The 21301-nt window shown below is 45.5% G+C and overlaps 1 protein-coding gene across 1 annotated transcript in view; it reads left to right on the top strand.

Annotated features, from left to right (window-relative positions):
- Nucleotides 1–21301, top strand: part of plekhh2 (pleckstrin homology domain containing, family H (with MyTH4 domain) member 2) — a 34228-nt gene that overhangs the window by 10402 nt on the left and 2525 nt on the right. The window contains exons 3-29 of the mRNA XM_042065509.1: nt 6697–6759; nt 6975–7124; nt 7575–7658; nt 7862–7943; nt 8087–8278; nt 8463–9385; nt 9876–9951; nt 10261–10355; nt 10542–10707; nt 10947–11083; nt 11322–11435; nt 11590–11676; nt 12361–12519; nt 12653–12733; nt 13188–13364; nt 13855–13963; nt 14226–14338; nt 15264–15443; nt 15676–15773; nt 16225–16402; nt 17655–17810; nt 17986–18077; nt 18325–18466; nt 19098–19240; nt 19431–19560; nt 20278–20361; nt 20673–20822. Of these exons, the coding sequence (XP_041921443.1) occupies nt 6697–6759; nt 6975–7124; nt 7575–7658; nt 7862–7943; nt 8087–8278; nt 8463–9385; nt 9876–9951; nt 10261–10355; nt 10542–10707; nt 10947–11083; nt 11322–11435; nt 11590–11676; nt 12361–12519; nt 12653–12733; nt 13188–13364; nt 13855–13963; nt 14226–14338; nt 15264–15443; nt 15676–15773; nt 16225–16402; nt 17655–17810; nt 17986–18077; nt 18325–18466; nt 19098–19240; nt 19431–19560; nt 20278–20361; nt 20673–20822 (4161 nt within the window). The remainder of the gene's footprint in view (nt 1–6696; nt 6760–6974; nt 7125–7574; nt 7659–7861; nt 7944–8086; nt 8279–8462; nt 9386–9875; nt 9952–10260; nt 10356–10541; nt 10708–10946; nt 11084–11321; nt 11436–11589; nt 11677–12360; nt 12520–12652; nt 12734–13187; nt 13365–13854; nt 13964–14225; nt 14339–15263; nt 15444–15675; nt 15774–16224; nt 16403–17654; nt 17811–17985; nt 18078–18324; nt 18467–19097; nt 19241–19430; nt 19561–20277; nt 20362–20672; nt 20823–21301) is intronic.

Here is a 21301-nt window from a genome sequence, read left to right as displayed (position 1 = left end):
AGTTTACCAAGACAGTACAGTATCCATACAGTATCGCAATCATCTATATCATGATATTTCATCAAGCCCTCATGCTCATAAGCCACACATGCATGACTGCAACATGCACACACACACACACACACTCTCTCACACACACACACACACACACACACACAGAAACACATGCACACACACACACACACACAGTATATCTGCTAACACATACATAAATATGTGTTTAACGTCACATTTTTAGAATCACTACAGTAGTCATGCATTGTGGTGTATTTTGTGTGTATGTACAATGTGCTTGTGTGGGTAGGTGTGCCTCTGCAGTGTATTTGAACATTCATATATACATGTGTGTTGAATCTGATCCTCTGTGTAGGTTCTCTTTATGTCCATTTCTGTGTGTGAATCTGTGTGTGTGTGTGTGTGTGAATCTGTGTGTGTGTGTGTGTGTGTGTGTGTGAGTGTGTGAGTGTGTGTGTGTGTGTGTGTGTGTGTGTCTGCAGCTGTGTTCTGTGTGGCCTGTAATTATGTTCTATTCTCTGCCAGGCTCTATATCTGTATCTGTACATTAAAAGAGAAAGCAGTTTGTCATTTGTGGAACCCATCAGCATCTGCAAAGTCCATTTTCAAACAGATGCTACTGGGTGTGTACCTGTATGTTTGTGTGTGTGTGTGCGTGCGTGCATGCTTGCATGCGTGTGTGTGTGTGTACATGTGTGCATGTGTGTGTGTTTGTACATCTGTGGATATGGATCAGAGTGTGTGTGTGTGTGTGTGAGAGAGAGTGTGTCATGCCCATAAATATATCTATTCGCAAAGGGGTTGAGTTAATGGCTGGTTTAGATGAGGGGTGCATCATCCTGTCAGAAGTTTCTCTCTCTCTCTATCTATCTCTCTCTATCTCTCTCTCTCTCTCTCACTCTCTGGGTATATTTCTGTGCACGTAGGAACTCCATAATCAGAAGACTCAGGCCACAAACCAGTGTCTGGGCCAAAATCAGACATCACATGTATCAAAGTGCTCACTCTGACTTGCACATCAACACACACATGCTGTCATGATCTCTCTCACTTCAAGCACATTGGGTTGTGTTTGTGTGTGTGTGTGTGTGTTTGTGTGTGTGTGTGTGTGTGTGTGTGTGTGTGTGTGTGTGTGTGTGATGGTTGCATATGTGGTTTTCATAAAATGGTTGGACATTACTGTAAAGCCAGCAGGATATGACTCTAAGTAGACCATCCCTCAAAATTTCTTTGGTCACTCAGCAAAGTAATTATTTAGAAATATGGGACAGAAGCATAATGTAGTATTAGTGTTTTGACTTAGGAACAGTCACCTCTGGAATCTCAATTATCAGGTCAGAAATGCATATACCAGCAAATCCACAAAACTTTGAGCTTGCAGTCCACCTCGCTAGAACCCACCTTGGCCACAAGCGTGCAGCAATGAGGCCGAGTTGGTTCCAGGAGGGTGTAAGAGCCAGCACACGCCGAGCCAGCGGTCAGCCGCCTGTCAATGTCGGCCCGGTCCCTTCGCGTCTGTGGCCCACATCAGTGCAGTTTGAGCAGCACTGTCGACACTGTCCAACTTCTGCCGGCTACTTTGTGGCCATGTTGATTCGGCTTCCGAGCCAGCCATGTAAAAGGGTTGCTCTGATTGGCTGTTTAGCTTGCCTATCTGTTGCCAAGAAGCACAGTCTAATCGTCAGATATTCCCGTAAGGAGATACAATCCTGGTAGTTAGTGTTTTGCCTCTGGATGCCTGAATCTAATAACTCAGTTTCTCCTTGTTTATCTACGCAGACCCAGGACTAACAGTGCCAGTGTCATTTTCAGTCTATTATCAAACACATTGTAGGTATATTATGAGATGTGTGAAAGAGTAGTGTAAAAATGGTAAGCAAAGGCTTTGTTTATGTTTAGTTTATGCAGAGCAGGTGAGGTCTCATCCATATCTCTCTAATTCACTTCTTTAGAATAATGTGCTATTGTGTATGTACGATTAACACCCGGAGAGAAGAAATACTCTTTTCTGATTGGCTGGCGGGGTGGCTTTTAATTCTGAATAACGGGACACCTGTGAAGTAGATCTGGTAAAAAAAGTTTAATTGCCGTTCCATATCAATGCTTATAAATGGTAACTATAACAACCATAGTAGGACGACGGTTGAGCCTGGAGGCAGGCTTCGCAACAATGGAACTGTAAATAAGCTAACTGTCCATGCTATCGTGCTGTTATAGGGCCAACGAAAGTTGTACAACAAGCTGAACGATTGAGCTTCTTTTTAAATGGAACCGCGTGTTTCCTTTGCTTTACAGTGGCAACCAGGTGATAAGCGGATAACGGCCTTCGAGGTGTGTCCATTTATACGGAATTAATGGACTCAGGCGGAGGCAACTCCGCTGCGCGTCAGGGAGTTCTTTGCCCCTCGCCCTCGTCCATTAATTCCGTATAGCAGGACACCTCGGCGGCCGTTATCCCTTACTTAACTAGGATTATCACCCGGAGAGAAGAAATACTCTTTTCTGATTGGCTGGTGGGGTTTTAATTAATTCTGAATAACGGGACACCTATGAAGTAGATCTGGTAAAAAAAAAAGGTTAATCACCGTTCCATATCAATGCTTATAAATGGTAAAATGGTTTATTATTAATATAATAATTATAACCTTTGTTTAACCATGTTAGTGTCATTGAGATATAAATTCTCCTTTATGAGAGACCTGGCCAAGATAGCAGAACAAATAGGCAAAGACAACTCAAGTGCATTCCAGATTAAATAAAAGTGACACTAATTAAAACATTTGCACTGGATGGACTCTCTATGGTTTTAACACAACCTTTAAAGTCATTTAAGGAAATTAGACACTGTAGTTTGGGTGTTTTCTGTAGGTCATATAACAACCATAGTAGGACGTGGAACCCGAAAGCAGGCTTTGTAACAATGGGATCAACTCTAAACAAGTTAACTGTCCATGCTTTCGCTGTTAGGGCCAAAGAAAGATCTACAACAAACTGAACAAGTCGGCTTCTTTTTAAACGGAACCACTTGTTTCCTTGCTATAAAGGCATGGCTATTGCCTAGTGGCAGATAGATAGATAGATAGATAGATAGATAGATAGATAGATAGATACTTTATTGATCCCCAAGGGGAAATTCAGGAAATTCAGGCAACCGGGTGATAAGTGGGATAACGGCCTTCGAGGTGTCCTGTTATATGGAATTAATGGACTCGGGCGGAGGAAACTCCCCTTCACTGTGTGTCAGGGAGTTCTTTGCATCCCAGAGATGAATTTGGGGGGTTCTAGGCCTTAGTGTTGTGCCATTTTCTGCGATTGTGATTGTGCTTATAAATTCCCTAAACTATGGCCCATCAACCATTGTTGCTCTCTTGTATACCATCATGCAAAACCTGTTGTGTTTAAGCTCACTAGCTGATGCTGTTCTGGGGAAGAATGCTAAGGGTCTTCTGAAATCCTGCCTCTGCTGCCACCAGCTTACTAGGAGGCAGTCAGATACTTCCCCTCATCTGAGAAATTGAAGCTGAAGTTGTGAGCTAAAAGAGCAAAAGCATCTGTATAATCACTGACTATTTTCTTTTCTTTTGTTTGTGTGTTTTGTCCCAGTTTTAAAGAAATACTAATTTATTCATTTTTTATATATATATATATTTTTTGGCCTTTTATGCCTTTAATTTACAGGACAGTAGAGAATGACAGGAAGCGAGTGGGAGAGAGAGTCAGGGTGGGATCCGGAAAAGACCACGGGGCGGGAATCGAATCCGGGTCGCCGGTGTACGGTGCAGGTGCCCCAGCCAGCCGCGCCACGGCTGGGGCCTAATTTATTCATTTTGATAATTTTCTATCTAGAAATCTACTGTACCACTGAGGAAATCAAGCAAGGGAAAGAGAAATCAGTATGAAAATGATCTACTGTTTTCTCTTTTGTCTTATAAAACATTTCATTGTCAAAGCATTGATTGAAAGCACAAAGGTGTTGTTGACCACTTCAGTATGTCTGTCAAGGAAGTTAAGAAAGTTTGCATGAAATACAAATGCACAATGTTGTAATTTGCAGGTCTGATGGAAAAGACACCAGACTCATAAGCCAACTGTTTTGCACCTACCAAACCACGGCTCTTTCAACTGAAGCAAATTAGAAACATGTTGTTTTAATTCAGACATATGAGTTTTTTATTTATCATTAAATATCTAAATGGCTGAACCCATTTACAGACCCCTGTGTCCCCATTGCGCATAATAACTCTAAGGATACCACATTGACCATTTTGAAATGAGATCTCCTGTTTCTTCTAAAAGACTCTCAGGAGAAATAAGGCGAGAAATAGATTGACAAGAAACACAAAGTACCGGTACATTGAGATATTCTTAAATTGAACTTAAATTGCACTCAGGCTGAGACCAGAAGAAGGCTATTTTGCAGCTGTCCAACCCCCCATTTGTTCTAAAATCAGTAGAACCTATAACTCTTAGTGCTTATTGCTTGAATATCTAGGCCATATTATATATGGTATGGCATATTACTTGAATATCTAGGTCGTATTATGTAGATGGTATAGCTTATTGCTTGAACATCTAGGCTTATTACATATGGTATGGCATATTGCTTGATTATCTAGGCTGTATTATTATGGTATGGCATATTGCTTGACTATCTAGGCTGTATTATTATGGTATGGCTTATTGCTTGACTATCTAGGCTGTATTATTATGGTATGGCTTATTGCTTGACTAGGCTGTATTATATATAGTATGGTGGTCCTGACTCCTGTCCCTCATCTGCAGCAGCGTCAGTGTGCCCTAAGTGTGAGGTCCCACCTGTTCCCAGATGCCGAGGTCTTTAATTCCTCAATGCACTGGCGGCATTCTGACAAGTTGTCTGAATCTTTATTTGCACACAAACACAAGCATGAGCAAGCACACGCACACAGAAGCAAACACACACAGACACACACACACACACACACACATACTTATGTTGCAAGAGTAGGGGATGGAGTATTAGACGAAGACAAATTGGCAAGTGTGATTTACTTTTGCAGAGAGAATATGCAGGACTGAGTGGCGGCCGTATTTTGTACCGCTATGCTGTGCATCTAGTTTTATCCACCGACACACAGTGTTTGACTGCTTGTGGCAATGGATTTTAAAAAGAGGACCTGAATTGAATTGAAGAAACAACTTCTGCTGGGCAATGAATTCTGCCAATTCAACCACCAGTCCATTCCTCTGTCATTATCACTCTCTCGTTATCTGGGTTTCACTTTGGCTGCTCCTCAGGAATTCCTCAGAAATGTCTAAAAAATGAAAAACATGAAATTATCCTCCACAACCACATTGTGTGTTTGTGCGTGTATCGTTTGTTTGTTGATTTGTCTGTAGAGATCACTATAGAGATTAGCGTGCATAACAATATACTTTTGCCTAGTGCATGGGTATGTGTGTGTGTGCGTCACTGCAAATGTGTGTGTGTGTATGTGTGTGTGCGCGTCACTGCAAATGTGTGTGTGTGTGTTTGTGTGTTCTCGTTGTTTCTTTCCTCGTTGTGACCATGACTTTCCCTTGAAATGTTTGAAATTGCAGTGTAAGTACAGTGGTGTGCATTACCAACTCTAAACTGACTGAAGCTCTAACCAGCTTAGCTCTGCAAAATCCACTCCACAAACAGCATGCTACAAGCTACACAGCACACCACTGAAGTTCTTTCTGATCCCTGGAAGGAAGAATGCATATGTTCAAATAGCTCCAGGTTGTTCCATGACCCTGCTATTGCAAGCCCCTCTCTAATAGCTAGTCTAGATCCGTATTACAGATATCTGGTCAAAATGTCATTACATACATCTTTATAGTCTCTTAAGAGATATCTGTAATTACATCAGAGGTTTCGGTAAGTTAGAGGAGGGTCTTTTCATAGGCTGGAGCAGCCTGCTATATGGTTTTACAGCTAATGTCGGTGCACAACATGAACTGTCAGTGAGAAATGCTTGAGAAATTGATTTAACAAAAAGGCAACTATTTCACCGTCTCCAAGTGTCTGGAGACAATAAATGTTTGATACAATGTAGATTTGGATAGCTCTTGTTCCCTACAAATTCCTTGATTATAAACATTTTTTATTTTATGACATCTTCTAACAATCTTATCATCCACAACAACCACCATTTCTTATGCTAACACTGTTCAAATGATTTCTTACACTTTTCAAATGATTTCTTTGCTGGGCAGATATGCACAACAATTCTGACAAATCATTTGACATATCTTCAAATTATAATTACAACTAGCAAATATATGTTGATATCTGTTATATTCAATTTAGATAGTCAAATTCTTTTAATTTGGTCATTTAATGTTAAATCTGCTTGCCATATTGAGAATAGCTCCACTGATACTGTTTCCAAAATGCAGCAGTATTTCCTTTTTTACTTTGTCTTTCATCCCCTTTGTTCACTCTGTATTGCCTCTTTCACTCTACCCCCCTCTCTCTCTCTTCCTTTCTCTCTCCTTCTCTTTCATTGGTCTTAGAATGTTGACATGTATTATTTTCAACATTTTCTCTTTGTCATTCTCACACACACACACACACACACACACACACACACACACACACACACACACACACACACACACACACACACACACACACACCTCCTGTACTGAGATATGTGTGTTTCTCCTGTATAGCTGCACCAGCTGGAGACTCAGGTGTTGGTGGCAGAGAAGCGAGCCTATGAAGCCAACCAGCAGGTAAAAACACAACAGGAGCATGTGTGTGTGTGTGTGTGTGTGTGTGTGTGTGTGTGTGTGTGTGTGTGTGTTGTGTGTGTGTGTGTGTGTGTGTGTGTGTGTGTGTGTGTGTGTGTGTGTGTGCTTATGTGTGTGTATGTATGTGTGTGTACATATATATGTGGAAACACAAAAGCTATAACGCAACTCTGTCTGACTGTGTGTGTGTGTGTCAGGTCCAGTGGATGGAGGAGCGTCTGAAGGCAGCTGATGGGAAACCTGGGGACTCTGAGCTGCATCTCTTTAAGCGCTGTCAGGAGCTCCAGTCCCTGCTGCAGGAGAAAGATGACCTCCTCACACTGCTCGAGCACCAGCTAGAAGAACAGGTGTGTGTGTGTGTGTGTGTGCGTGTGTGTGTGTGTGTATGTGTGTGTGTGTGTGTGTGTGTGTGTGTGTGTGTGTGTGTGTGTGTTTGTGTGTGTATTGTGTATATGCACGCATGTCTGTGTGTCTTATGCCGTGTGTTTCCACACATTCTCCTTGCACGCTGTTAACCATTCAGGTCTTCCTCTGTAGACCTTCATGTTGTATCCTCTAGAGGGCAGTAATGGGCTGATTTTGCCTCACACACTCAGAGGAAAGTCTCCAGACTGCACTGACTGTAACAACTACTTAACCTCTCCAGAGACAGACAGAGCTCTTCAACTGCTCAGGTCTAATCCGCAATTCAGTTGGACATTGAGGCTGTTGAATGTGTGAGATGAGATCCGATCAGTGTCATTTGGGAAGCTTTCATGGATGAGCACACTAACACTTTCTCCTGGTGTCCACTTCAGAAGCAGATCAGAGTGCAGGACGCCAAGACTGTGGAGGAAAAAGCAGCCAAGATCAAAGAATGGGTGATGCTCAAACTCAAAGAGGTGTGTGTGCCTCTGTGTAGTCATTTGTGACAGTGTGTGACAGTTTAGAGACAGTGTGTGTGTGTGTGTGTGTGTGGCAGTGGCAGTGGCATGTGAGAGAGATTGGGTGAGATTGTGAGAGTACATATTGTATAAGCGTAACATTGACATACTGTATCTGTTCAAACTAAAAGTAAGTTAAATGTGAGTGTGTTGTTGTGCAGTTTGAGGTAGAAAACACCACCTTGAGGGAGACCAACCAGCAGCAAGGAGCTCAGATACTGGCTCTACAGAAACAACTACAAGGTACACACACACACACATACACACACACACACACACACACACACACACACACACACACCCTCTTTCTCTTCACATGAATTGTCCTCCTTCCCCCCGTCCTCTGTATCCACTTCTCTCTCCTCCCTGCTCTCTTCTTTCCTCAGTCCTGGAGCAGATGAGATCAGGAGGTTCTGTCCAGTCTCGGCCCGGCGAGGCCCATCGCCTCAGCAGCCTGACATTCGGCTGTTTCCAGGTGCGGGGGAAGAGCCCGCAGGTCCTGACCGGCCCTCACTCCCCCCAGAGACCCATCTGCAGTGACCTGCAGCCCAGGAGCACGGACAGGAGACCTTCCGCAGGTCAGGGACAGGGGGCGCTCTTGGGTCATCTGCACTCGTAGACTCAGAGAGAGGGTGAAGCCCAGTGGAGTCATGTCTGATGCATGTCACTTACACATCTGGGGACAGGATGGGGTCAGGATGGGGTCAGCGGGTTATCTGTTTCATGAGTTTCATGGTTGTGTCTTTGGCATCTCCTCTCTAGATCGGGATCGTCCAGATGGCTCAGTGGATGCAGAGGGTCTGTCCAGCGACCCCTCAGACATCCCCAGACTGGACGCACGTGCCGAGGGGGATCCCGGCCGAGGCGAGGGCTCTCCGTCCCGCGGTGCGGACTCCTCGACGGCGTCCCGGCCCGGCAGCGAGGCCTACCTGACGGCGTCGGACGACAGCAGCTCGCTCTTCGACGAGGACATGCAGCGCGCCGAGCGGCCCGCCCTCCTACTCCGCCCCCACCGCCTCCGCCCCGGCGGCGATGACGACGACGATGATGACGACGACGAACCCGGTGACCCCAACGGCAACGGCGCGTCCTCCCCCGACGACCTGAGCCGCCGGTTCCAGTCGCAGCGTCTCGACTCGTCGTGCGATGCGGCTTCTGCCGCCGCCGCGTCCGCCCCAAGCCTGACGCCCGCGCTCACCCCGAAGCGGCCCACGTCCAGCCGCGACGCCGGCGCCAACCCAGCGTCCCCCAAGCAGCCCCGGCTACGCACGCCCGCGTCGGCAGGGGCCTCCGTGACGGGCGCGGGCCTCGCCAAGAGGCACCTCAGCCAGCCCATGCCCCCGCCACCTCCACTGCTGCTGTACACGGACTCAGCCCACGGGGGCCACACACACGCGCACACACACACACACACGCGCAACGCCATCAGCATGCTGCGCCCGCCGCGTCCACAGGAGACCGACCTGGACCAAGAGCAGGAGGACATGGACATGAGCGGAGACGCGGAGGAGGAAAGGGGGGAGGAGGAAAGGGAGGAGGAGGAGAAAGGAGAGAGAGAGGAGAGGGAGAAGAAGACTGGCCTGGCTCCAACAGAAGGGCCTGGGACTGAAGCGCCACAGTCACCCCCAAATTCAGTGCCAGCCAACAAACCCCCCACACCCCCACTGCATCGCTTCCCCTCATGGGTGAGTGGTGGAGGGAAGCTCTGGTGCTCTTCTTTAATATACAACATATTACCTGTTTGGACATGTGTCTTGTCTGTTAACTCGTGTTTAGTCCATGTCTAATTGCTATTAAACATAGTATTGTATATATCACAGTATATTTCATAGTCATTTTAATATTCAGATGTTTAGTAGAACAGTGAACGTGAATGTGACGGCTAAAATCACTGGTCTCATATTTATTAGCCGTTCTATAATTCAAATGAATTGATTGGTCACTCATATTGTTTTTCCTCTCATTTGTAATCCTATTTTATGGACCCTTTCAAGAGAGTTCCATTATCAGCATCATAGTTGGCCCCACAAGACTTCCTTTTTAACATTCCATATGTTATCTTAATGCAGAGGAAGTAGATTGGGGCCCAAATAGAACATTCAAGCATTGTTTTTGTTTACCTTGTTGAAAGGGTCTATAACCTGTTGACCGTTGCATGTTTCCTGTTCCCTTCAGGAGAGTCGTATCTATGCAGTGGCCAAGTCTGGCATCAGTTTGTGTGAGTCCTCTTGCACAAACGTGGCCAACAAAGGTGAAAAGATCATCATTCTGAATCATCATTTTCATTGTAAAATGGGGGTGCTTAAACCAGCGTTATACATGTTTTAGCTAGTTAGTCAGCCATTTTTACTACCTGTAATGCCTCCATGGCCTGTGCTGTAGTTCACTAGGTGCAGTGTGGCTTTGTCCCTGTCCAGTCTATGGTTTCCTACTGCTCTCAGTAAAAGAACATCATATAGCCTGGTGGTGGATTGTTATGGCTGAATCAGGCTGGGTATTTGCCAGTCAAGTGACCAGTCTATGTTGTGTTCTTCATGTAATGCCTGATGTCTTCCTTTAGATGCCAGTCAGAAATCATCCTATCCAGCAGTCCTACTCTACTCATCACTCATCTACAAGGACATGACCATGCCCACCTACACCACACTCAAAGGGGTAAATGTGTGTGTGTGTGGGTGTGGGTGTGTGTGTGTGTGTGTGGATGCATGTGTGTACAGTGTATATTCACAGCCAGGTTGACTGGCGTTATTGTACTGTAGCTTACTGGCATTTTCTGTGTGTGTGTGTGTGTGTGTGTGTGTGTGTGTGTGTGTGTGTGTGTGTGTGTGTGTGTGTGTTCAGAGAGCGACTCTGCTCTGCAGCGATCTGTCGGACGAGTGCTGCAGCTCGTCAGAGGAGGAGAGTTCAGAGGAGTCGTGTGTGTCGGCCGGAGAAGACGGCTCCCTACGCAGCTCACACACCTCTGAGTCCAGCTCACACAAGGGCAGCCCGCGTACACTCAAGAGAGGTACACACACACACACACACACACACACACACACACACACACACACACACACACAAACATTGTGTCCAGATCACAGAGAAATACTAGACACATCTACTATAACCAGTGTTAGTGCCAAGCCTAATCGCTCACAGTCCTGTCTTTGTGTGTTTTATGGGTTTTGTGTGTGTGTGTGTGTGTGTGTGTGTGTGTGTGTGTGTGTGTACGTGCGTGTGTATGTGTGTGTTTTTCTTTCACAGCTGTGTCCATGTCCTCTATGACCTCTGAGAGTGACTATGCCATCCCACCTGACGCCTACTCTACAGACACAGAGTGCTCTGAACCAGAACACAAATTGCCTAAGACCTGCTCAACGGCCTGTGATGGCGGAAAGAATGTGAGACTCTCACCCCTACTAAACATATCAATATATTTGCACAGCCATGCATTCACATGCACACTCTCCCTCTCTCTCTCACACACGCACACACACACACACACACACGCATACACACGCACACACACACACACACACACACACACACACACACACACACACACACACACACACACACACACAGCATCAGTGCATTGTTACAAGCATGCGTATGTGTGTGTGTGTGTGTCACTATTAGGAGTCGATGGAGAAGTCTGGCTACCTGCTGAAGATGGTAAAGACCTGGAAGAAGACATGGAAGAGGCGCTGGTTTGTGCTAAAGGATGGAGAACTGCTCTACTACAAGTCACCAGTCAGTATAAGCAGCCCGCCACCACACAGAAACTTACACTTGCAGACAGACTAATGACTTGCAAGAAAGGCATGCTTAGTGCTACTGATGTATTCTTTTCTCACTGACACGAATGTGTGTGTGTGTGTGTGTGTGTGTGTGTTCCCCAATAAAGAGTGACGTGATACGTAAACCTCAGGGTCAGATAGAGCTCAGTGCCTCCAGCAGCATCTCCCGTGGTGATGGAAAGCAAATGCTTCAGGTATGTGGATGTGTGCCAGAATGTGTGTGCTTGGAGGTTGTTTCTGTGTGTTAACAAATCAATGTTAGGGATTATGTATTGTCCGCCGGTCAGTATAGGAAAATCAGTCCTGACAGGACGAACTCGGGGTCTTGCTTGCTTGGTCCTGAAGGGATTTTTCCTGACCAATGGACAATGCATTATCATTATTATACAGCTACTTACAAAAAAGAGAAAAGAAACTTCATATCATTTGTCATTTGTGCAATTGTTTTCATGTTTCATGACTTCCACTGAGAGGAAAAAAGTTCTCCACACAAATAAAACTTTCAGGTTCTTGCTGACCCTTGCTTTTTATTACTTATACTGACTTTCAGTTCCATTATAATCCATCATGAATCATTGACAATATGTAGGCCTAGAGGGAAGTGAACAGAATACTTGTGGAATGATATGAAAAATGTGAACAAGAAGCAGGAAAACCTGTTGCCAATGGCAGTGGTCATTAACTTTTTGCAGTGGTCCGTATAAAAAATATACTAAATTATATAATAATATAATATACAACGTTGGGAGGTGAACAGGTGAACAAGGGTGAGTATAGACCTGCACCTAACCTGCTCGAGTATGTGTGTGTGTGTGTGTGTGTGTGTGTGTGTGTGTGTGTGTGTGTGTATGTATGTATGTGTGTGTGTGTGTTAACAGGTGGTCACAGGTAAGCGTGTGTACAGTCTGAAGGCCGACTCTCCTAACCTGCTGGAGGAGTGGTTGCGGGTGCTACAGAGCGTGCTCCGAGTGAAGGCCGCCAGCCCCCTGTTCACCCAACCCGACGCCCGGCCCACCATAAAGGGTCACATGACCAAGGTGACCATGCCACCATCCAGCCAATCAGAATTCACCTGCCTTCACCACCACACCAAATTCACACGTTTTTCCGTCATAACAAACAATCCCATCCTGCGTTCTGTGTGTGCCTGCTGTGTCATCTCTCTCTCAGGTCAGGCATGGCTACAGCAAGCGTGTGTGGTGTGCACTCTTTGGAAAGACCCTCTACTACTTCCGCAGTCAAGAGGACAAGGTGTGTGTCTCCAACACATTTTACAAGACAATCTGTACAAGACCATACAGTACCACCTCTTTGTTTTGTTTGTGTGTGTGTGTGTGTGTGTGTGTGTGTGTGTGTGTGTGTGTGTGTGTGTGTCCATTATTCATGAGAAATGTCTATCTATCTGCATAAATATGATTATTATCATAATCTGCATTCCTAGTGGTATTTTTGATGTGTGTGTGTGTGTGTGTGCGTGTGTGTGTGTGTGTGTGTGTGTGTGTGTGTGTGTGTGTAGGTTCATAGGTTCATAAGGGCACATTTCTCTTCCTATGCGTGTGTGTGTGCGCGCGCGCGTGTGTGTGCGCGCGCGCGTGTGTGTGTGTGTGTGTGTGTGTGTGTGTGTGTGTGTGTAGGTTCATAAGGGCACATTTCTCTTCCTATGCGTGTGTGTGTGAGATACAAATATGTTCTGTCTACCTCGCAGTTTCCTCTGGGTCAGATCCGACTCTGGGAGGCTCGTGTGGAAGAGGTTGACCGATCCTGTGACTCTGAGGACCATAAGTGGGCGTTGCAGGAGGCCAAGTCCTCCATGTGTACCCTGTTAGTCCAGCCCCCAGGCCAGGGTCCCACGCACCTGCTCCTGGAGTCTCCGCAGGAGAAGGTGAGACCTCCGCAGAGGCGCTCCCAGCATGCAGTGCATGGAGCTATGACGGCTGTCTGCTTAGGGAGGGATTGTTTTGAGATTATCACCCGGAGAGAAGAAATAATCTTTTCTGATTGGCTGGTGGGGTGGCTATTAATTCTGAATAACGGGACACCTATGAAGTAGATCTGGTAAAAAAAAGTTAATCACCATTTCATATCAATGCTTATGAATGGTAACTATAACAACCATAGTAGGACGACAGTTGAGCCTGGAAGCAGGCTTCGCAACAATGGAATCCACTGTAAACAAGCTAACTGTCCATGTATTTTGAGGGATTGAATACAATGAGCACAGTACAAAAGGAATCTAAGACACAACCTGGGGTCTAACTCCCAACCCTCTGGTGTCCCCTGACCACTAGACTACCACCGCCCAGTAGCTTCGTTGGTTCTCCCTTTCCTCCATTGTCTCTGTGTGTGTTTGTGTGTCTGTGCCCACTCATCAGGTTGCATGGCTGTACCATCTCTCAGTGGCGGCGGGCACCAGTGTGGGTCAGGTTGGCACTGAGTTTGAGCAGCTGGTGGGAAAACTGTTCAGTGTGGATGGAGACCCAGGTGAGTCAGAGATGTGTGTGTGTGTGTGTGTGTGTGTGTGTCTGCATGAGTCATCTCTAAATGGCAGTTTCAGATATGAATGGTGAAATGATTTGATATTTATAATCCCATTACACTGCTGTCATTATGACCACTGAAAGTAAGAACATAATTGTGTGTAATTTTGTGTTTTTGTAATTGTATCTGTGTGTGTGTGTGTGTGTGTGTGTGTGTGTGTGTGTGTGTGTGTGTGTGTGTGTGTGTGTGTGTGTGTGTGTGTTAGGTTCTCAGATCTGGAGGCATCCGGTGTTGTGTTTCAGTAAGGAGGCTCTCTGCTCCCCCCTCACCACCCTTCCCTCCAAAGCTCTCCAGACAGAGGCAGTCAAACTCTTCAAGGTGGGACGCTTACACACACACTCCAATGTGCACACATAATCACATCATTACACAAAAGGACAATCTAAAAGCAAGTCAACAGATGAATCAGACTCTTCTAATGGGAGGAAGCAGCTCGCTTTGTCAGCTTTATCAGCATATTCACAACACAGTTAGCCCGAGTTCCAGATTCTCCCTTTAGGTCTGTGATTGTAATGTCATCCTTGTCATCCACACACATACACACACACACACACACACACACACACACACACACACACACACACACACACACACACACACACACACACACACACACATACACACACACGCATCACAATTAGTCATGGTCACAACAAAATTGCATGCATACCTTAGCTAGTACTCAAAACTGAATAGTCATCTTCTTGAGTAATTCCACATAAGAAGAGCCACTGGTGTTGTTGTCCATAGTTTCAGTGGTTGTGGTCCTGTGGGATTATTAGAAATGTTCTCAGTCACAGTCACCTTTACAGTAAATTTACATTACAGTAACATCTGTGTTTTCAACAAGGCCTCAGTGCCAGTCAAGGACAGAATAATTCCACAGACCCTAAATGGTTTCTTGTTAGTTTGTAGATGTATGTAAAACCACAGAGCAGTTTATTTGACAGTAGACAGGGATTGCACAATACACAGGTGACATTCCAGCTCTAAAGAGACACATGATAGTGAGTGACAAGTCAGTGAGAAAATATTACAACATCACGCTAAAGGAAAAATTGTTGAAGTTGACTCAGTGCTGTTATTTTCCGACTTGAGTTTACATGCTGAAACCAGTGAATAAAGAATCACTAGCCAGTTAGACAAATGCCCAGTCAAGTATTTGATGACCACTGGTTTTGTAGCATGAGAAACGATACACGAGTCTTTAGGCATGACTGGAAAAATGTCTTCTTTGTTTCAGACATGTCAGCTGTTCATCAATGTGGCCATAGATGCACCTGCCATTGACTACCACGTGTCTCTGGCCCAGAGTGCTTTGCAGGTGTGCCTGACACACCCTGAGCTGCAGAATGAGTTCTATTGTCAGCTCATCAAGCAGACCAGGAAGAGACAACCACCAGGACAACCAGGGCCCCTGCAGGTACACCCATCCACCACAAGGGGGGGAGGGGGCGGACATGATTACATTACAGTGAACTCTCGGTGTATTGATGTCTATCATGGGATTTTCTATCGTAACCCAAGGACCTCCAACTCCACGTATAAAACTTGGGAAATCTTATGGAGATAGTATGATCTTGATCTAGATAAGGTGGTGTGATCTTGTGTGTTTGATGTCTGTTCTGAAATGAACTTTGTCTGTGTGTTTGCAGGGTTGGCAGTTCCTGGCGTTGTGTGTGGGCTTATTTATGCCCCAACACCCTTTCCTCTGGCTTCTGCATGTACACTTGAGCAAGCATGGAGACTTCAGGTGAACACCCATACACACACACAGGCGCGCACGCACACACACACACACACACACACACACACACACACATAAATCTTTTCCTGCTGTCATCATAATTACAGATAGACATGTTGTTGTCAAAGTTTTGTCATAATGTGATCTCTGTCAATGTTAGTCATGATCAGCTATTATCAGTCACAGTAAATAGACATCTGTTTGGAAATTAACTGTTTTTTAGACTGTATGAGCGGACATAGTCCGAGTGATCTTTGTAGCACACAAATGCCTCAACACAGCACAGTGTGTACATTATCTGTATGTGCACATTGTAGTGGAAATATCCTTATAGTCAAACACAAACACTCCACACCAAAGAAGATGCTTCATTGACCAATTTGTGCTCTCCAGATTGAGTGACGTAAGACCCTGAAGTTTCTCTCTCTCTCTCTCTCTCTCTCTCTCTCTGTCTCAGGACGGAGGTGGGGAAGTATGCCATCTACTGCCAGCGTTCTCTGGAGCGCACCCAGCAGAGAGGGGAGCGCCAGGCACGGCCCTCCAGGATGGAGATCCTCTCCCTGCTGCTGAGGAACCCCTACCACCACTCACTGCCCTTCAGCGTGCCTGTGCACTTCCTCAACAACACCTACCAGGTCACAGGACACATACATACATACATACACACGCACGCACGCACGCACACAAACACACACACACACACACACAAACACACACACACACACACACACACACACACACACAGACAGACAGACACACACACACACACACACACACACACACACACACAGACAGACATGTCTGGCAGTTATATTCCATGTATTCTTTAATGAGAGAGTAGTTCTTCTCTTGCTGTATATGCAGTATGTCCTGCCTCTACTCAGAGCTCTATGGGGTTATCTGCTTCCTCATGTCTACAGCACATACAGTACCATAGATATGAAATAACACAGTCTGTTCACCAGCCCTCAGTCTACATTCACTGGCCCTATCTGACTAGGAGAGAGCCTATACCACTTCAGGAGATTTAGCATGTGTTGGGTATTTACACCATCCAGCACTGGAACCGTGCTATGGTGCAGGGGCATGTTGGTATTTTCGGTGGCAGTTATCATTGTGGCCATCCTGAACAGATAAACAACAGAACAAACGTCCTCTTCCTGTATCGCACTGCTGGGAATGGATGTGTGTTTTCTGTGCTTTATGCCCAGATGGAGATGCTGCTGGTGATTATTTGTACTTCTCTCTCTTCTCTCTCTCTTCTCTCTGTTTTCTCTCTTCTCTCTCTTCTCTCTCTTTTTCTTTCTCTCTCTCTTCTCTCTCTTCTCTCTGTTCTCTCTTCTCTCTCTCTTCTCTCTTTTTCTCTTCTCTCTCTCTTCGCTCTGTTCTCTCTTCTCTCTCTTTTTCTCTCTTCTCTCTTTTGTTCTTTCTCTCTCTCTTCTCTCTGTTCTCTCTTTTCTCTGTTCTCTCTTCTCTCTGTTCTCTCTTCTCTCTCTCTTCTCTCTCGGCCCTCTTTGGGGTGAGCAAAAGCATAACCCTGTTGTGTAGAACCTGTATTTAAAAGCATGACATCAGCACACACTTCCCATAAGTGCAAATATTTAAACACACACACACACACACACACACACACACACACACACACACACACACACACACACACACACACACACAGACAAACTGTACTTCAAATGCACAGTTTAAACATTTATCTTTTTGAGGTGTGTTGAATACACAACACTAGTGTTCCTCATGGGTATCAACTCTGAGATTGTGTGTGTGTACCTTTGCACATGCATATGGGCTCATGTGTATAACAGTAGTGTGTGTGTGTGTGTGTGTGTGTGTGTGTGTGTGTGTGTGTGTGTGTGTGTCTGTGTGTAATAGGTGGTGAGCTTTGACGCCTCGACTACAGTTGAAGAGTTCCAGAGCCGTCTGAACCAAGACACATGCATTAGAAAGACCAGCCATTCTGGCTTCAGCCTCTACTCAGACGACCCGGCCGGACAAGACCTGGAGCACTACCTGCAGGGAGGCCTGAAGGTGACACACACACACACACGCACACACGTACGCAATACGCATGCATGCACAAACACATACACATACACACATACACATACAACACCATCATGTACATGGCCTATGAAACTAGGATGTGTGGGTGTGATGTGTGGGTACGACTGATTCTCACTGATTCTCTCTGTTTTCCTCACAGATCTGTGACATCATTGCCAAATGGGAGGAGGCCTCCAAACACACAGGCAAATCAGAGACAGCCAAGAGTGTACGCTTCACCTACAAGAACAGGTACTGCACACACACACACACACACACACACACACACACACACACACTCAAATACAACAAATTCTTCTCATACCACAACTACCACAGCCTTGACTCCCATAGCAAAAGTTATTTAATTGCACATGCACCGTCTCCCTCATTATATCTCATTATCTCTCTCTCTCTCTCTCTCTCCCTCTCTCTCTCTCTCCCTCTCTCTCTCTCCCTCTCTCTCTCTCTCCCTCTCTCTCTCGCTGTCTGTCTGCAGGTTGTACTTCTCCCACCAGGTGAGGGGGGAGACGGAGCGAGAACGTCTGCTCCTGGCCTACCAGACCAATGAGGAGATTGTAGCGGGACACTTCCCAGTCAACAAGGAGCTGGCCCTAGAGATGTCTGCCTTACTGGCTCAGGTGAGCATGGAGAAACTCACACACACACACACACACACACACACACTGGTACATGTGCATTCACATCCACAGTCATAGGTATCCAGATTAGAGGTCTGCACTCTCACGGGAGCTCCACAAGACCTGTGAGTCGCGACGCTAAAAATGGGGGACAACAGGATAGAAACGGGACAAGTTTTGAAAGCTCTGTGCGAGTAGGGGATGAGAGAGGTGCGTTTGTGGGAGCAGGAGAATCAGATGATTTGGTAGATGATAAGGTAGCCTACATTCAGACCCAAGAAACTTCAAATCAGACATCTGGCAGTCTTTCTCAGTTGTGTGCGTCAAGTGCTCCTTTCGTGAGACAGAAAGCAGAATTGAATATCCCTCCTGCATAACTTCGACTATATTGCCTGCAATGCATATGATCTGAACTGTGGGCATGTGAAGTTACTCTCTCAAGTCCCATTCCTCATGTTCTCCTCTCCTGGAGCAAACTTTTCATCTGAATTAAAATAAAAGACTGAAATAAAAACAAAACGAATGAAAGCATGGTATTCAAATATGGTTTCTCTCCATCTTTCTTTTTCCACCCCCCCCCCCCATTCCCTCTCTCTTTCGCTCCGTCTCTCCATCCCTGTGGCCCTGTCAGGTGGAGTTTGGGGACTTTGATCGTCCCTTCTCCCCGTCAGGATCAGCTGCCTCTCAGAATAAGTCCAGCCAGACTCTCAAGCAGGTGTTAGAGCGCTTCTACCCCAAACACTACAGACGGGCCTGCTCCGATGAACAGCTCAGGTACACACACACACACACACTACATATGCACACCTGCACACAAACACATACAAGTACAATGTCTCATACTAACCCACACACAGCATTATATACAAACATGCTCCAAGGACACACACACACACACACACACACACTGTTGTGTCTCTGTTGCTTTTCCATGCTTCAGATGTCCTCCTCCTTTTATCTTTAGGCAGCTGAGTCAGCGCCTCTCGAGCCGCTGGGCTTCCCTCAGGGGTCGAAGTTCGCCAGAGTGTGTGCGCATCTACCTGACTGTGGCACGCAAGTGGACATTCTTCGGAGCCAAGCTCTTCGATGCAGAGGTAAGAGACAAAGAGATGACGCCTCAACCGGTTCTAGAGCCACGTGCCTTACATATACACATAGACACATAAACACACCACACATACACACAAATGCATACATCATACAAGTGGTGGTGCATTAAAGGCATAAGGAAGTCCAAGTCTTCACAATTCATTCATAGCTAACCTGGCAAGTACACATTGCAACAGTACAAAAGAACTATCCCAAAAACTCATAAGTCATCTATTCACAGTGGTTTTGTTTGAGACAGGCGTTATTTGTCGAGAATGGCATAAAGGAAGTTCTGTGACAAAACAGAGAGGGCTAAGCAGTGGGTGTGGGTGTGTGTGAAAGCTAAATACAGTTGGTGTTCTGTTGATGGGGTGTGGTATCAGTAATAGTAATAGTGTTTGGAATATTATATATTTTGATTAAACTCAGTTTTATGTATTTATGCAGGGGATTGAATAATGTCTGAAGATTATTTACAAAACCCAATTCCTATTTCCTACCATGAGAGGAAGTTCAAAGTTAACAAACAGACACTTACGAAACTCACTCAGGACCCGTGATATATAGCATGCATTAATGGTGACATTGAGGTTAGGGTTTTTTTCTTTGCATTGTGCTATGCATTGGCTCATGTTTCTCTCCATCTCTCTCGCTGTGTGTGTGTGTGTGTGTGTGTGTGTGTGTGTGTGTGTGTGTGTGTGTGTGTGTGTGTGTGTTTGCAGCCCATCTCTCCTTCACTACCGAATGGACGTGTTTGGTTGGCAGTACATGAGGAGGGCATCAGTGTACTCGAGTTCAACTCTATTGTGAGAACAAATGAAACACACACACACACACACACACACACACACACACACAAACACACACACACACACACACACGTGCACATGCACAAATATTCAAACAAAACATACATATAAACTGAACACACACACACATACACCCTCACCATAGAAAGCAAACACACACACACTCACAATCTCCCATGGTCTGATATCTTATCCTGGCACTACCGATTATTTACCTGTGCCAACTAGACTAATAGGACAAAGGGCAAATAAATAATAGGGCAAATAACTGCCTCTTTCTCTGTCTGTCTGTCTCTTCATCTGCACAGAAGCTGCTGGTGTCCCACCCTCTGAGAACCATTGTGTCGTTTGGGGCGAGTGGTCAGGACTTCATGCTGGTGGTCAGCAGGGCCACTGGAGGAAACACCTGCAAGGAGAAACCCACAGAGAAACACCTGTTTGCTATGGCAACATCAAAGGTTAGCAGAGAGAGAGGGGGAGAGAGAGAGAGAGAGAGAGAAATCAATTATTGGAGGGGGGGTATCAATTTCGTCTACTAGTTATCCATCAATTCTATCTAATCAAATCTACTCAGAAGTGCTGTGTCAATATGAGGGAATTGGTCAGATGCATCAAAGGTTAGCAGATGGGTATATATAGAGCTGAAGAGAGATGTAACACTCCTGTAATTGACACAAACAATTGGCAAAAATGGCCTTGAACCTCTCACAAATGATGGAGAGATGGTGTGGTAGAGAAATCCACAACCATGTATTCCTCATCATTATTGGCTAAGTGTGGTGACAAATCACTGGCGAATGCATTTGCACTAGTGGCAAACTTCTCATTGTTGCTAGAACTTTGCTGGAAGTTTGCCTCTAGCGGCCAACATTGGCAAACTTCAAGCAATATTTTCTAGTGAACTCATTTGTTTCCCACAAGTCACCCACAAGTTTGT

The sequence above is a fragment of the Alosa sapidissima genome, chromosome 16, assembly GCF_018492685.1.
Source record: "Alosa sapidissima isolate fAloSap1 chromosome 16, fAloSap1.pri, whole genome shotgun sequence".
In the NCBI taxonomy this organism is placed as follows: Eukaryota; Metazoa; Chordata; class Actinopteri; order Clupeiformes; family Clupeidae; genus Alosa; species Alosa sapidissima.
Note: the sequence above shows the minus strand (reverse complement) of the source record. Positions and strands in the feature narration are given on the sequence as shown.